Genomic DNA, 16,742 nt, shown 5'->3' with positions numbered 1-16,742 from the left:
ATTACTATAAAGAAAGAAAAGTTCTTAATGCAGCCATATTATGGTTGGTATAAAGGACTCCCTAGTGGTGTTTCTTGACACACTTCTGCTGAATAATTCGTTGGCTGAAACAAATGTCATAGAGAGGATGTACATCATTGGTCATAATAGCATTCAGTTCTGTTTTAATTCTCTCCTTTGCTATATACAGTATATATATAATATATGTGTGGGTCTTTTCGGTTTTAGCTTACATTAGTCTTTGTACATGTTCTTTCTTCTGATTTTTTTTTTTTTTCCTTTTCTGACTGTGTAGCTGGGATTGGCTGCAGCAGACCCCCGTGACCCTGTAGTTAGGATATAGCGGGTTGGATAATGGATGGATGGATGTCTGTGTAGCCCTTATGAAAAGGCCAACTTACATGCTAACTTCCCACAGTCATGTCCATGTTTGTATTATAAAGTAGATTGTTACCTGTGAATTCAGCATTACATTTACACATTTGAACATACAGTATACTAACTGTGGGGATCACATTTGTTTTATCAAGCCTTTCATAAAGCATACTGTTAAAAATAATTTTCAGACCACAAAAGAATTCAGTTCAAAACAACAAAATAGAGTAACCTGTTCAGTTTTGTTAAAGACTGATTGAATAAATGCATTAATCAATCAGATGGTAACAAAAATGAAAAAATCCAACAAAACCCTCAGTCTTGTTTTCTCGTAAATATGAATCCATTATTTGCATTTTTTTCAGATGATGTATTATTTATAGATTTACAACTTCACCTTGTCATATAGTCTCTTGAATGTTGAACTCTTTGTTAGCAGAGTGACTAGTGCAGACATTACTTTTTTGCAGCTTCATTGGCTTTGGAGTTTTCAGGCAGACAAATATTTTTGATTACATACTTTAAATATCAAAGACTTTATTATGTTAGTTTTTTTATAGGTGCTTCCAGTTTACTTAAAATAGAACAATTTTGAAAACCTTAAGTGAAACATTGTTTTGCACATTTTTTCATGTATTTTTTTTTATTAGATACTTTGGTAGTTTGGAGGTTAGAAAGACCATGGATCGCACCTTAATGAAAAAGATACTTGCTTTTCTTTCTTTGCAGATGATGGCCATCTTTATATTGTTATGGAGTATTGTGCTGGTGGTGATCTATTACAGAAGCTTAAATGGCAGAAAGGATCATTACTACACGAGGATCTGGTAATAGCTTAGAAAAATCTTTTTTTTTTTTTACTCTGACTTCCTGGTTTGTTTTTTTTTTTTTGATTGGAAAAATAAAATCAGATAACAAAAGGCAACAGTGAAGTATTGGAATAATATCTGCAGGACAGAGCAGTGGTTCTTTTAAAAGTAGTTTGCATTGATTTTTGATAGTGCCAGTCTGCATAATAAAATAGGCTGTGGACTAATCTCAGTCTTGAATAGGTAAGTTGAAAGCCACCTTGACAACTGTGAATTCAAGTAACAGTGTGATTGCTTAATGAGTGGTGAAATACCCAAGGTGTCTTAAGTGTCTTATCCTTTCACATCTGTACACCAATTGATTTTGTAACCCTTTGATTTTTTTTATTAATGTAAATTTTGAAATGTTCACCTTCATGCTGAGGTTTGTGAAAACAAAATGATTAGTATTTAAAAAAAAAAAAAAAAACAAAACATTGTGCAGTCTCTAAAAGACCTGCGCATGCAAAACACCCTTAGTAAATGAGTACGTTGGATTGAATGCATGTCAAGGGCTTCACAACTAATTATATATTAATCTTGATAATGATTACCACTGTCATGTTATATTAAATGCAAAAAGTGCCAATTGCTGCAATCAGTTTAGTTTTACTGCTCTGTCAGAGACTGAGCTTTCCCTGTTACAGACTACTGTAAACCGCAAGGAAAAGTGCATTGATGAAACCATGGGACTAGCACCATATCACTACACGGGCAACTGTGTTAAATGCATTTTTAGCAATCTTAGCCCTAAAAATATCTTTTAAAAAGTGTGAATTTCCTTCTCTTTTAATTGTAGGAGCCTCTAGAAAAATTAGTGTTAATGATGCTGAACTACCACATCATCTTCTTCTTCTTCTTTTGGCTGTACCCGTTAGGGGTCGCCACAGCGGATCATCTTCTTCCATATCTTTGTCTTCTCCATCTTGCTCGGTTACACCCATCACCTGCATGTCCCCTCTCACCACATCCATAAACCTTCTCTTAGGCCGTCCTCATTTTCTCTTGCCTGGCAGCTCTGTCCTTAGCATCCTTCTCCCAATATACCCAGCATCTCTCTGCACATGTCCAAACCAATGCAATCTCGCCTCTCTGACTTTGTCTCCCAACCGTCCAACTTGAGCTGACCCTGTAATGTACTCATTTCTAATCCTGTCCATTCTCGTCACACCCAGTGCAAATCTTAGCACTTTTAACTCTGCCACCTCCAGCTCTGTCTCCTGCTTTCTGGTCAGTGCCACCGTCTCCAACCCATATAACATAGCTGGTCTCACTGCCGTCCTGTAGACCTTCCCTTTCACTGTTGCTGATATCTGTCTGTCACAGATTAATCCTGACACTCTTCTCCACCCATTCCACCCTACCCGCACTCTCTTTTTCACCTCTCTTCCACAATCCCCGTTACTCTGTACTGTTGATCCCAAGTATTTAAACGCATCCACCTTCGCCAACTCTACTGCCTGCATCCTCACCATTCCACTGACCTCCCTCTCATTTACACACACGTATTCTGTCTTGTTCCTACTGACCTTCATTCCTCTCCTCTCTAGAGCATATCTCCACTTCTTCAGGGTCTCCTCAGCCTGCTCCCTACTCTCACTACAGATCACAATGTCATCAGCAAACATCACAGTCCACGGGGACTCCTGTCTAATCTTGTCTGTCAACCTGTCCATCACAATTGCAAATAAGAAAGGGCTCAGAGCCAATCCCTGATGTAATCCTACCTCCACCTTAATATTAATATTATTCTTAATATGGAATTGTTTAGTTTCTAGTAGCAATGATGCTGATTGAAAAGCATGCTGTGCAAATTGTTGGAGCACCACAACGAAAGCTAAGCCAGCAGCAGCAAGTGCTAGTTACATTAGGTCTGTGACACGCATAACTGTTACTTACCCGTTTATTCTATCAACGGCAAATACAGGCAACAGAAGTCATCGAGTTTTATGTATTAAAAGATGAGGCTTCGATTAAAATTGTGCACAAGTTTTCAAAAATGATCAACAGAGTAAGAGAGATGTCACCCCCTCCCACAATTGAGTTTTATTAGCTTTGCTTTTTTTTCCAAATGATGGACAGAAAATAAAGTGGATATGAAACAGGTGGAGCTTTATGCAACTGCAACAGATCTGTAGTTGAGTAGAACTATGGAAGCATGTCTGGCCATAATGGTTCATTATATTGAAAGCAGATGCTTGCAAACAGCAGATTTTCCTCAGTGACGGAAGCACATTTGCTTGATTACAGATAATGTGGCAAATGTAGCAAACACAGTTGCTATCTGTAATTGGACCAGACTCTGGGCTTTGTCATAGACCCAGTGTTGAGTATCCTATGACATTTATCCTAAACCTAAACACTACACTGCATTATATGCATGCTGTGGAAATACTGCCATTATACATAGGTAACAGGTCATTGCTTGATAATGTGCCAGTGCCATGTAAGCATGTTGAAAACTTGAAAAGTATTTACACTGTGATGCTCTTTTTTGATTTGATTTGAATATTTGTAATTTTTCAACTAATCCAGCATTTAACAATTTTACATCAATGGTTTAAGTAGCTACCTAGAAAACTGGTAAATGGAGATTCTGCTGTATTGCGTGTATACAACATTTGCAGTTGTCAACACAAAATACGTGTTTCATTATAGATCTATTAATCAAGATTAATAATTGCAGTTACAATATCAAGGACAGTAATTGTCAATTATGAATTTTATGGTAATTGTGCATCCATAAATACATCCATTATTGTTTGCACATTTTCAAAATGGCTATGTTCCATTTGCTGACAGTAATTGTTTTTGATATTAATTGAATACAAAACTGAGTGAATAATCCAGTCTAGTTGGATTGTTGTGTTAAGCAATCTGTGATTCCTGTTTTGTCTTGTAATTACCTCATCAAAGCTGTTCATGTCATGTATGCAGATAGTATGACTCTAACCCAGGCTAAACCTCTTTCACACCTAAGCAGGCTCTTTCCTGCTAATGCATGACAAAAACCGGATTGTCACCCTCTTTGGAGCATTAGTGTGAAAGGGCTTTTATTGTTATCACTCCCCCCTGCTAAATCTTTCATGTTGCCAAAGAAGGAAAGTTAATGTATACTGATGAAGAAAAAAGTAACACCCCATTATTAAGATGGTAAAATATTTAAAATGTTTTCAGCCTGGGAAAGGCACTACATAAGTAAAATGTATTATTATTATAGCAATCTGTCAGTTTTTATTTTAAGTTGTACCTTTGGCAGAAATCCTTATTTTAGGGTGTTTTCCCTTTTTAACGTCTTTTTCTTTAATAATGATACATCATTTTCATTTCTCTTATTTTTCCAGATACTGAGATGGTTTGTTCAGATTTGTCTAGCTACAAAGTATATCCATGAGCAGAAAGTATTGCATAGGGATATCAAATCTAAGGTATGAATACTGCAATGCCCTGGCTTGCTTACTCTTTTCTTCATGGTAATCCTTTCCCGACTGAGCTACCCATTGTATTGATTTTATTGTTTTCAAAGAATCTGAGTAAACTGAACAATTTCCTTTTCTTTCTACATAACATTTGTTTAAATCTAAATTTTCAGCAGTCAGTTCCCATGGTCTTTACTCTTCAATATTGTAAACTCTCTCAAAAACATTAATAGTCTATTTTTTTTTCCTTTCATTATTGGTGATACACATGTATGGTCTTCTATATACTGTAACCACAAAGGAACACCAACCTGCAGACAGAGTAATATTTAACACAATTCCAGGTTCAACTAAATTATTTTTATTTGATAAAATACCTTCTTTTCCAAAACACCAACAAAATACACCATTCACAATTCTCTCCTTCCTCCTCCAAGACTCTTGCTCAGTGCCTCCCTACTCTGACTCGATTTAATTCAGGCAATCGGTTCACTTTTAAACAAGACCCAGGAATTCCTTCCTGTCTCATGCCCATGTCATCCAGAGCATTTCCAGGGTTGTGCAGAAACCAGGGCACTCGTCCTCTGACAGCACCCTCTGGTGGTATATAAAGACTCCCGACAGGGCTGTGGTTCCAGACTCCAACTCCCATGCCCCCCGTGGGTGTCTCAATTTGCTTCAGCTTTGAGGAACACTGGCAGCTGTTGTGTGGGAGAATGAACTGATCTCTGTAAGCCTGTTCACCCAGTCCATCCATTATGGTGCCTGTCCTTCCTCCCTGGCACCTACAATACCAAAACGTTAAGAGGTGTAATCTCAATGCTGAATGTGCCTACTATACTCGATCAGAGTTCAAGATACTAATGTTTTGAAAAACTTTATTATAGCTGCCTTAATATTATTGAGTTAATTAATAAAAAATGAAATTGTCAAATTATACAAAAAGAATGGTTTAAATTGTTATGAGATGTTCACTTTGAGAATTTATTTCTCTTGGAAACAATTTTTTCTGTGCCTAATTATATGGAGGAATATAAATTTCTTTATGTTGGGCACATTTCTGTTCAGTCACCTTTGTAGTATAATGTTCCTGATCATAGTGATCATTTAATTTATGGTGCCACAATGGTATTCTTTTTTGCATGTGTGTGCCTTATCATTTCCATTATCGGTATAGTATTCCCAGTTGCCAAGGAACATGGTTTCAAATGGTGCAGCGTCTTTCATTATCAGCCCGACTCTTTAAATCAGGGGTGGGCAAAGTCATTCCTGGAGGGCCGCAGTGGCTGCAGGTTTTTGTTCCAACCCAATTGCTTAATAAGAAGCACTTATTGCTCTAGAAACATCTTCTGCTTCATTTTAGTTATCTCCCTCATTAAGATTTTGAACCCTTATTGCTTATTTAAGTCTTAAACAGCTGCATTCTCAGTTTTTAATTGCTCCTTATTAGCAATAAGATGCAAATGACAAAAGAAACCAGCAGTTATCCATTTTGCTTGTTACCCTTTACACCTGTGTGTATTTATAATGCACTATTTGGTTTAATTAAATACTTGGAAGGAAAGAGAAGAGAAAAAAGTGAAGGATTGAGAATTACCCATCTGTTTCACACTTCAAAGTATTTGGATGATATCCTTAGAATGGAAAAAAAAATCTAGGATATGAGAATGACTTGACATAGCAGAGTTAAAGCACTAACAAGCCATGAAATGTAATTATTGGCAAGGATTGTTTTCTAATTAAGCAACTGGGTTGGAACAAAAACCCACAGCCACTGCGGCCCTCCAGGAATGACTTTGCCCACCCCTGCTTTAAATATAGGCGCAATGAATAATTTGTATCTGTGATCTGGATGGATAGAAAGATCAAACGTAGTGCAAATTACTTTCTTCAATTTTTGGTTTCTGAACTTTTGCTTTTCAATCTGACTTTGAATGCTGATTAGCAATCAGGCTTTGGTACAAAATGTTTTGGCTTCACGGTTTTGAGCCCATTCTGGTTTTGATTACGTTTCATTTCTTGGTCCTCTTCCAGCCTTGGGGCAGGATAATAAAGATTCTCAATAACAATAAGTAAATATTCAAATATATCTGACTGTAACTATGTTCTTTATCTTCAATGTTTCATTATTAACTCACACACCAGGCCAGGACCTTCTTTGAACTGCTTAGAGACTGCCTCACCCCACGTAACCACCTCCCAAACTCCAAAGGCAGGCTTTGGCCTGTCGCAGCTCCAAAATTGAGAAACAGACTTTTAAATGTTCAAAATACTTTAAACATACCAGAATACCTATCAAGAAGTAGGAAAACCATCAAACCTTTGGTTTGAGAAACAAGTCCACAATATAATAAAAAAAGAGCCCATAAATGAGCACAATGTTAAAATAATAATGAAGCAAAGAGTTTGCCAAGCAAAGACAACCCACAGCTGTAAGTCCTGATTTGTCATAAGCGAATAAAAAATTTTAGAAACCAGAAAAAAACTGTAATATTCATGGAAAGTTATACTTCAAAAGACAAACAACCACAGTGAACCACTGATAGACCTACTCACCAGCCTCCAATATATTGGCTTAGGGCAGTCCTTCAGCTGTGACATCAGGGTGGTCCCACCTCTTGGGGTTCCATCCATAGACACATAAGAGAAAAAGCTATACACAGATACTGCATAATAATCAAACAGAACAATATTAACAAAATTTACAAAATCAACAAAAGCATGTAATAATAATAATAATTTGCATTTATATAGGGCTTTTCTCACTACTCAAAGCGCTCAGCAATTGCAGGTTAAGGGCCTTGCTCAAGGGCCCAACAGAGCAGAGTCCATTGGCATTTACGGGATTCGAACCGGCAACCTTCCGATTGCCAGTGCAGATCCCTAGCCTCAGAGCCACCATGATATAATATAACACAAAAAACAGAAAATAAACATAATCAAGGGACCACACCCTAGCGGTATACTTAAGTTATTATTAAAAAAAAGTCTGAAAAGCATGAAGTGCTTATGATTCATGCATAGATGCTTTCACTTTGAAATGCTTCCATGGACTAAGAAATAGTAGCTGAACACACTTGAACTGTGTGTGCTACAAAAATGATTGTGAGGGTATTAAAATAACATGGAAGAAGTTTGCTCGTCAAGTTGTAAGAAATAGTAATGGCTGAAAAATATTAATATGATGGTTAAGTGAGGAAGTGCCTATATCCAGTGAAATTAAATAATTCAGTTTTTAAGTATTTTTATTGTACAATCTGTTTTTGAATCTAATGTAACCATACAAGATATCAATAAAGACATCTTAAACCCTGAACAGTTTCATTGTGCAGTTGATTTAGAGTGTAGCGAATTGACTTAATTGGCATGACTAGGTGGTATATCGTGGCATATAATACCAGGGCTGTGGAGTTGGAGTCTGTGTCGAGCAGTCTGAGACAATTTTGAGTACCTGGGCTCAGCAAAAATGTACAGACTCCGACTCCTAATAAATTTAAATTGTAATGAAAAAAAATACAGCATGTTCAAATGTCCCATTTCACAAACAATAGTCATTAAGTACTTCTCTGATGTAAGAATAAAGCCCAGTGCATAGTTGTGTTACTACTAGTGTGAAACCTGACATTCACATATTGTAATCTGGATTATGGTATGTTACAAAAAGTGTTTTCGTTTTATTTCAGATATAATGTGTTTAACAAGTTAATTTGAGTGTAAACAAGTGTAATGATGTACAGTGCATCCGGAAAGTATTCACAGCGCATCACTTTTTCCACATTTTGTTATGTTACAGCCTTATTCCAAAATGGATTAAATTCAGTTTTTCCTCAGAATTCTACACACAACACCCCATAATGACAATATGAAAAAAGTTTACTTGAGGTTCTTGCAAATTTATTAAAAATAAAAAAATTGAGAAAGCACATGTACATAATTATTCACAGCCTTTGCCGTGAAGCTCGAAATTGAGCTCAGGTGCATCCTGTTTCCCCTGATCATCCTTGAGATGTTTCTGCAGCTTAATTGGAGTCCACCTGTGGTAAATTCAGTTGACTGGACATGATTTGGAAAAGCACACACCTGTCTATATAAGGTCCAACTGTTCACAGTTCATGTCAGAGCACAAACCAAGCATGAAGTCAAAGGAATTGTCTGTAGACCTCCGAGACAGGATTGTCTCGAGGCACATATCTGGGGAAGGTTACAGAAAAATTTCTGCTGCTTTGAAGGTCCCAGTGAGCACAGTGGCCTCCATCATCTGTAAGTGCAAGAAGTTCGAAACCACCAGGACTCTTCCTAGAGCTGGCCGGCCATCTAAACTGAGCGATCGGGGGAGAAGGACCTTTGTCAGGGAGGTGACCAAGAACCCGATGGTCACTCTGTCAGAGCTCCAGAGGTCCTCTGTGGAGAGAGGAGAACCTTCCAGAAGGACAACCATCTCTGCAGCAATCCACCAATCAGGCCTGTATGGTAGAGTGGCCAGACGGAAGCCACTCCTTAGTAAAAGGCAAATGGCAACCCGCCTGGAGTTTGCCAAAAGGCACCTGAAGGACTCTCAGACCATGAGAAAGAAAATTCTCTGGTCTGATGAGACAAAGATTGAACTGTTTGGTGTGAATGCCAGGCGTCACGTTTGGAGGGAACCTGGCACCATCCCTACAGTGAAGCATGGTGGTGGCAGCATCATGCTGTGGGGATGTTTTTCAGCGGCAGGGACTGGGAGACTAGTCGGGATAAAGGGAAAGATGACTGCAGCAATGTACAGAGACATCCTGGATGAAAACCTGCTCCAGAGCGCCCTTGACCTCAGACTGGGGCGACAGTTCATCTTTCAGCAGGACAACGACCCTAAGCACACAGCCAAGATATCAAAGGAGTGGCTTCAAGACAACTCTGTGAATGTCCTTGAGTGGCCCAGCCAGAGCCCAGACTTGAATCCGATTGAACATCTCTGGAGAGATCTTAAAATGGCTGTGCACCGACGCTTCCCATCCAACCTGATGGAGCTTAAGAGGTGCTGCAAAGAGGAATGGGCGAAACTGGCCAAGGATAGGTGTGCCAAGCTTGTGGCATCATATTCAACAAGACTTGAGGCTGTAATTGCTGCCAAAGGTGCATCGACAAAGTATTGAGCAAAGGCATGTACTTATGTACATGTGCTTTCTCAGTTTTTTTATTTTTAATAAATTTGCAAAAACCTCAAAACTTTTTCACGTTGTCATTATGGGGTGTTGTGTGCAGAATTCTGAGGAAAAAAATGAATTTAATCCATTTTGGAATAAGGCTGTAACATAACAAAATGTGGAAAAAGTGATGCTCTGTGAATACTTTCCAGATGCACTGTAGGTGGAGGTGTGTGCTATGGCCTGATGTGTGTTCAGGGGTTCTTGTCTGTTGTTTAAACTGGCCAATACGGTATAGAGTCAGCTTCCCAGCCAGTAGTTCTGTGGTTAAATGACGTGTATGTTGCCTTCCTTCAATCAACATGGAAAATACATTAGCATATTAAATACAGAGGAGTCAGAGTCAGAAGTACTGGAGACTAAGGAGTCGGAGTCGAAGGATTTATCTGCCGACTCCACAGCCTTGTATAATACTTCTGTTTCTTATCATAGCTTTGTTCTTTTCGTTTGTATTGATTGCCAGTCTTGCATATCTTTATTAACTGTTGGCATTTTGCTAGTTAATGCATATAGAAGAGTTCTGAAATTGCAAAAGAAAGGCGGGCCAGTGAAACGATAGCTGTCTGTGGGCATTGCTTGTGGCCACCTATGACCGTTTAATTCTGATAGCTGACTGGATTGTCTTCTACCAAGAAAGAAAAACTTTCCACAGTTTTAAAATCGACATGTCTAGCAATCATATAGTTGTTTCTGAAATAATTTTACTCTACTTCTAGGTGTATTTTCTTTGTATTCTAACATATTACAGTATAGCGCACACAATTTTATTAGTTGAATATTTTTAATCAATTTTTTCCATTTATAAACATTATATTAACAATGGTATAACACTTGTAAATACTGACATTTTTGTATTCCTTTTCTTGTAGCTTGAGATGACAGAACTGTTTCTAACTTGTAGTAAATAAAGGCATGCATTTGATCCACAATACTGCTGCAGAGGCTTGTCAGTTTAACTAAACTGTTCATTATTTATTTTCACCACAGCTCAATCTTTAAATAAATGTATCATTTTAAAATTAACTTTTTTTTTATTTCTATAGAATATTTTCCTTACAAGTGATGGAACCATAAAACTTGGTGACTTTGGATCTGCCTGCATTCTAAATAGGTACATCATTAATAGTACATTTCACCTGCAAATTTCATTAAAGAAATTCAGAAGTTTTCACTGATTACATCGTATTGTGTGAGGTTTTTTTTTCAGTTTATGCCTAATATGTAGCATTAAAAAAGAAAATACTGAATGCAAATGAAACGTGTAGATAGATTTTCTCTGTTTAATTGAGAAAAAACATAATGCCTAATAATAGTTTTGCACATTTTGAACCCATTTGGTAGGTGGTTTGAAGTGCTAGAAGAAATTCACATCCAAGTGTGAGTGATTTATCTTTATGATGTATGATGATTTCTTTGGCTTGTATCCAGAACTTGTAAACTAACTTTTCCCAAACTTTCATTTATTTTAAGTACAAAATACAGTTTTCCAGAAGTCATTCTGCCTTCCATAATACAGAAGAGAACATGTTAAAACATCAGTTTGTGTTTCTGTGAATTTTATACACAAGATTTGAAAGTCTTGCCTAAACAGTACGCAGCAGGTTGCCAGTAAGAAGCCGTAATTAAAGTCGTGGTGTGAAATTGTCCTGCTGTATCCAAAATGGAGTTTCCAGTCAAATTTTTTTATTGATTAATACTTTTAATTATCACTGTGGCCTTTCAACACATATGTAGTGAATGTAATTGGGGGAAATAATAGAGAAAAGCCAAGCAAAATGACACCTTTTATTGGCTAACTTGGAGTTAGCCAATAAAAGGTGTCATTTTGCTAGGCTTTTCTCTACATTCATAATGGCTAACATGGTACAACACCCTAGTACTGAGGAAATAATAAAAATACTAGTCCAGCCAAAAATAATCCCATAAACTCTTCCTTTCTGGGCTGACTACTAAAATATTTTTATAAACTTAGGCTGATATTTATCAAGCGTCTCAGATTGTCTTCTCAGAATTGAACTAAAAGTCAAACAAGGATAAGAATTTGCCCTACCTCATAGTAGGATATAAGAAGTTTTTGCAAAGCAGTTACTCCCAACTAGGAGTGAGAGTTCACATCTGAGAATGAATGATGTGACAACTTCATAGCACCCTAAGCCTCAAATTGGACCTTGTGATGATGTTTTTTAGTTTTCTGATACTAACACTAAGGCTGAACCACAAAGAATATTATGATTATTATTATTATTAGTAATAATAATCTTCATACATACGCTACCGTGGCTGTTCGTTTGTCTGTCCAGGATTTTAAATCACCTGTAGCTCGCAAACCATTTTACCTATTGACCTGAAATTTGGTACACATGTACTATGTGACATCTACTATCTGCTTTCGGGGTGATGATTGACCTCCAAGGTTATTCCTCTTTTTATTTTTACTTTATTTTAATGTGGAATCAACTCTCAGCAGCGGCCAGCAGGGCCTTCGCCGTCTCTTCCCCTACCTCTTCATATCTTAAATCATTCTTGAGGCAGATTGAAGACTTAAGTGCCAGCTGAAGTGAAAAGTTAAAGAAAACGTTACTAAGTAATTGCAACATAAACATTGACTTAATCAGTTTTAACGTGAAAAGATGCCGACGAAAGAAGAGAAGAAGCGGCCGCTAGGGTGGAGAAAAGAAGAGCTGCTCAAGAAGCAGCAAGCGCATCAATCTCTGAGCAAACGAATGCTAAACGTACAGAGAGAGTAGGAAAACTATGAATGCTCAAGTCAAGTGTATTCACTGCACGTTATTGTGCAGTGCGCTGTTACTGGTATTTATTATAATAAAAAAATAACCATAGAAAAAGAAGGAAAACATAATAAGGTAGGATATTGTGCCAAGCTGTGCATAATTAATGTAGTGAATTAGCATCAAGAATAACACCGTAACCAGCACTGAGATGGAAAGCCCGATACATACACACTGAACAAGAGTAAAGCCTGATAACAGGCATGTTTATTTAACAATGAATGCATCTGGGATTCTTCCTGCCTTGTGCCCTATGCCTGCTGGGATAGGTTTCAGCTTCCTTCAGGAGAAAATTTGTTTAGAAAATTAATGGATGGATGGGTGAATTAACAGCCATACTTTCAGATGAATCACCTTCCCTCTGGTATGGCCATGGAAGATGCTTCGTAAAGTTAGTTACAAAAACTAGCCACAGCTATTCCTGTGCTGTTTCTGAAGTCACGCTCACTCTTCCAAAGTCTTGATTGTCTTGTTTGCCCTCCATGATCCTACTCCCATCCTCTGTGCAACTCTATTAACCAATGTCCCTTGAGTCTCCACTTACCTTCTTGAACACAAATGTTCCAGGGATCAAACTTCAATGTACCTATGTGACATTTTACTGTCAATCACCCATCCAGCTTCTCATGTCTTTAGGGTTTTATGCTGGCTACTGCGGTACAGTTTACACCCATGACCACCTGTATGTTTATCGATTGTGATTCATATATGTGCGTGCTCATCCACACTTTTGGGAGTGATCTTTATGTGTGTGCTGGTTTGAGTAAATGCAGCTTGCCTTAATATTACTTCATGTTGAGTTGTAGGGAAATGTATAAATCTGCTTATTACCTCACACATTGTAAGTTAGTTCAGCGTATGGTGCAAAACTTGAGAAATGATTGCTTGTGACATATCAAATCACTGTTATTAAAAAGCAGCATTCTTCACATAACATTACATTTATATTTCAACTGATAGTGCATGACTTCTCAGTGTAGGTGGAATGATCATGTAGCACACAAGATTTGTAACTAATATTATTCCATCAAATTCTTATCTTTTTAGGAGTTCATTGTTGTCCAGTGTTTCCAAAACATTCTACCTTTCCTAAGAGGTGCATGCTGATCTCTGCATTAATGCCATCTTCTGGAAACTCCTAGCAAGATAGGACATCTCACAAGCTCTCCTAAATCCTGATGATGTTAGGATTAGTTTCCTAAATGAAGAAAATTGATAAAATGCTGAGTAGGACAAAATTTGCCTTGCACTGAGATTTTTGAGACAGGTCTATTTTCTTACTCTGAGGAGCTTCATATATACAGGCACAGGTGTATATGCAATCAAAATTAATAATTCTTTAATAATAATAATAATTCTTTGCATTTATATAGTGCTTTTTTCTCACTACTCAAAGCGCTCAGCAATTGCAGGTTAAGGGCCTTGCTCAAGGGCCCAACAGAGCAGAGTCCCTATTGGCATTTATGGGATTCGAACCAGTAACCTTCCGATTGCCAGTGCAGATCCCTAGCCTCAGAGCCACCACTCCACCATTGCAAAATTGCCTACTAGCACAAAGAGTTCCAGCTCATGAATGCAATGTATCTAATATCAAACACCAAATGATAATCTTCATATTACTTAAGACCAGCCAAAGCTCTTGGAAACACAGGCAGGTAACTCAAAAGTTATTCAAATAACTTTGGATTTGTAGGGGGCCTTCTAATTTTTCACAGCGTCTGCCCATTCCATTGTGTTCTTCTGCCTAATGCATCACCCTTGTAAGTGTTCTTGTTCAGATGAAGAAAATGTCTGCCTTCAGCTAGCATTCATTACATCAGGTTTATCTCTCCTCTCCATATCATAGGGCATTTAAAGGGAGAATAAAATTTTCAATCACAGCCTTTCTGACTTGATCCATAATACATCCAAAATGAGCCCTTCACATTTTGATGCATCAGACTTGAATCAGAAAAATGTTGTCTTGCTTGGATTTTATTTATAGGGCTGTCACCCAATCATAATCTGCCTTTTTTGAATGCTTTCATTGTTGAACTGCAAATTATTTTATTTATATTTGTCTATATCAGTAAAGGAAGCAGACAATAGGTTATTTTACCTTTTACATTTACAAGCTCGACTATAATGAATAGTAGTAAACTAGATAGCTGCATTGGTTTTATCTGTCAAAACGGCTTTGTTGATATTTTTATGTCTTTATCTCTTATTTTTTGTTTTAGTTCCAAGGCTTATGCTTGCTCCTATGTGGGGACGCCATATTATGTATCTCCAGAAATTTGGGAAAACAAGCCTTACAACAATAAAAGGTTAGCAAACGAGAACACTGTGAAATGTGTATTTAAGTATTAAAATATTTATGTCTTTTATTGTAATTTTCTAGGTGAATATTTTATTTGATAAAAATGATGCTCTTTGAAACTTTGAGATACTGAAATCAGCTTATTGGGTGGTCTGCAGTGGGTGCAGATTTTTGTTTCAATCAGATTTGGTTCAGCTCAGGTTTAATGACTCCAAAAAAGTAATGATTAAGATACAATATCAACAATAGATAGGGAAAAAATGAATACTGCAGCATATAGTGAATTTATAAAGTATTTGGACACCATCCCTTTTTACACAGTTTATGTTGCAACCTATTAAAATCATTTAAATTATTTTGTCCCTACATCAAGCAACACTCAACAACCCAGATTGACAATGTGAAAACGGGACTTCAGAAAATGTTTCCAATTTATTAAAAACAAAACACTAAAATCTGCCATTTACACAAGTATTCAGACTCTTTATTTGGTACAGTACTTCTTGGGTGTGACACCATAAGCTTCATACACCTGAATTTGGGGATTTCTGCCTTTCTTTTCTGCAAATCCTCTGCAGCTCCTTTAGGTTCAATGTAAACAGGCGGTGGACTGTGATTTTCATGCCTCTCCAGAGTAGTCTTGGATTGGTAGTGAAATTTTGACTTCAGTATTGATTCCAGCTTTCAGACCTTAGTACCAGTACTGAAGCAAATAACGGATAATATGTCCTCGCACACAGTCATGGGAATACTGGGTGCGCAGCACAAATGCATGTTTCACTTGTTGCGCCACATTATCGAACACAGTTTGCCTTGCTGCAAACTAATGTTTGAACTCTATAGCCTGTTGAAGGGGAGGGGGATGTCTAGGGGGATTGTCCCACACTGAGTCTACAGTGGGCCTCCTTGCCTTGCTTCCGTCCAGTCCGGATCTGCTTTCACCTGCTTTCTCTTGCACCCACCACAGATTCCATACTGCTCCTGAGCACATTCCTACTTTCCCCTTTTAAAGGCATTTTAGTCAGGCTTATAGCATGGTTGGATTAAAGGGGGATTACACAAAAGCGAGTAAATCTGTTCTTTTTTTCATAATACAGTCAAAGTTGATATTGATATCTCTCTTTTATAAAAAAAATCTTGGAAGGAGACGAGACGTGATTTTCTCGGAGACACTTTAATGTCCCGTGAGACAAAAGGACAGCTGCTGTACAGGCTTTTAAACGTTCGAAGCACTGCGCAACATGCAGATCACGCAGCACGACACAAGCAGCAGCAAACCAGCTGATTGAGCATAGAGGAGGTAAAAAAAAAAATGTACTTCTTTCCCATTGTATCACCATTTAAGAGGGGGTTTCGGAGGAGCAACCGCATCTCCTTAGTGTGCGTTCAGCCCCCCTCTTCACAATGCGAGAGGCAGAGACGCGAAGTGGCTGGTGCGTAGTACGCCTTGGGGGAAGGGGGTGGGCGAGCAAAGCGAGCAGGAGGCAAAGCCCCATTAGTTGTTTTCAAAAAATAATATATAGAAGAGTAGATAAAGGGTGACCAGACATTCTCCGACGATGTTCTCTTTTTGAGACATGAAACACTGATATTTATAAAATACCAAAATATGTCCGGGATTTTGTCGTTTGTTACTTAGACTGTGTAAACAAACAGTGGACCTTTAAATTTTGCCCTATCCATTTCCATGTGTGGGAAGAAAAAAAACACAAGTGGCAGTTTGTTTGTAGTGACATCTTGGAAGACAGAGTAGAACCATGTTCCTATTCAACATCAATGTAAAAGAATAAAAGGTGCCCAGAAAACAAAAATACACATTTGCAAACAAG

At 37.7% G+C, this 16,742-nt stretch overlaps 1 protein-coding gene across 1 annotated transcript in view; it reads left to right on the top strand.

The window, feature by feature from the left end:
* The window catches only part of nek3 (NIMA related kinase 3), a 55,870-nt gene that overhangs the window by 10,409 nt on the left and 28,719 nt on the right, over positions 1-16,742 (top strand). Inside the window, exons 4-7 of the mRNA XM_028799248.2 lie at positions 1,105-1,202; positions 4,568-4,651; positions 10,869-10,936; positions 14,834-14,920. Coding sequence (XP_028655081.2) covers positions 1,105-1,202; positions 4,568-4,651; positions 10,869-10,936; positions 14,834-14,920 — 337 coding nt within the window. The remainder of the gene's footprint in view (positions 1-1,104; positions 1,203-4,567; positions 4,652-10,868; positions 10,937-14,833; positions 14,921-16,742) is intronic.

Source organism: Erpetoichthys calabaricus, chromosome 4 (genome assembly GCF_900747795.2).
Source record: "Erpetoichthys calabaricus chromosome 4, fErpCal1.3, whole genome shotgun sequence".
NCBI lineage: Eukaryota > Metazoa > Chordata > Cladistia > Polypteriformes > Polypteridae > Erpetoichthys > Erpetoichthys calabaricus.
Note: the sequence above shows the minus strand (reverse complement) of the source record. Positions and strands in the feature narration are given on the sequence as shown.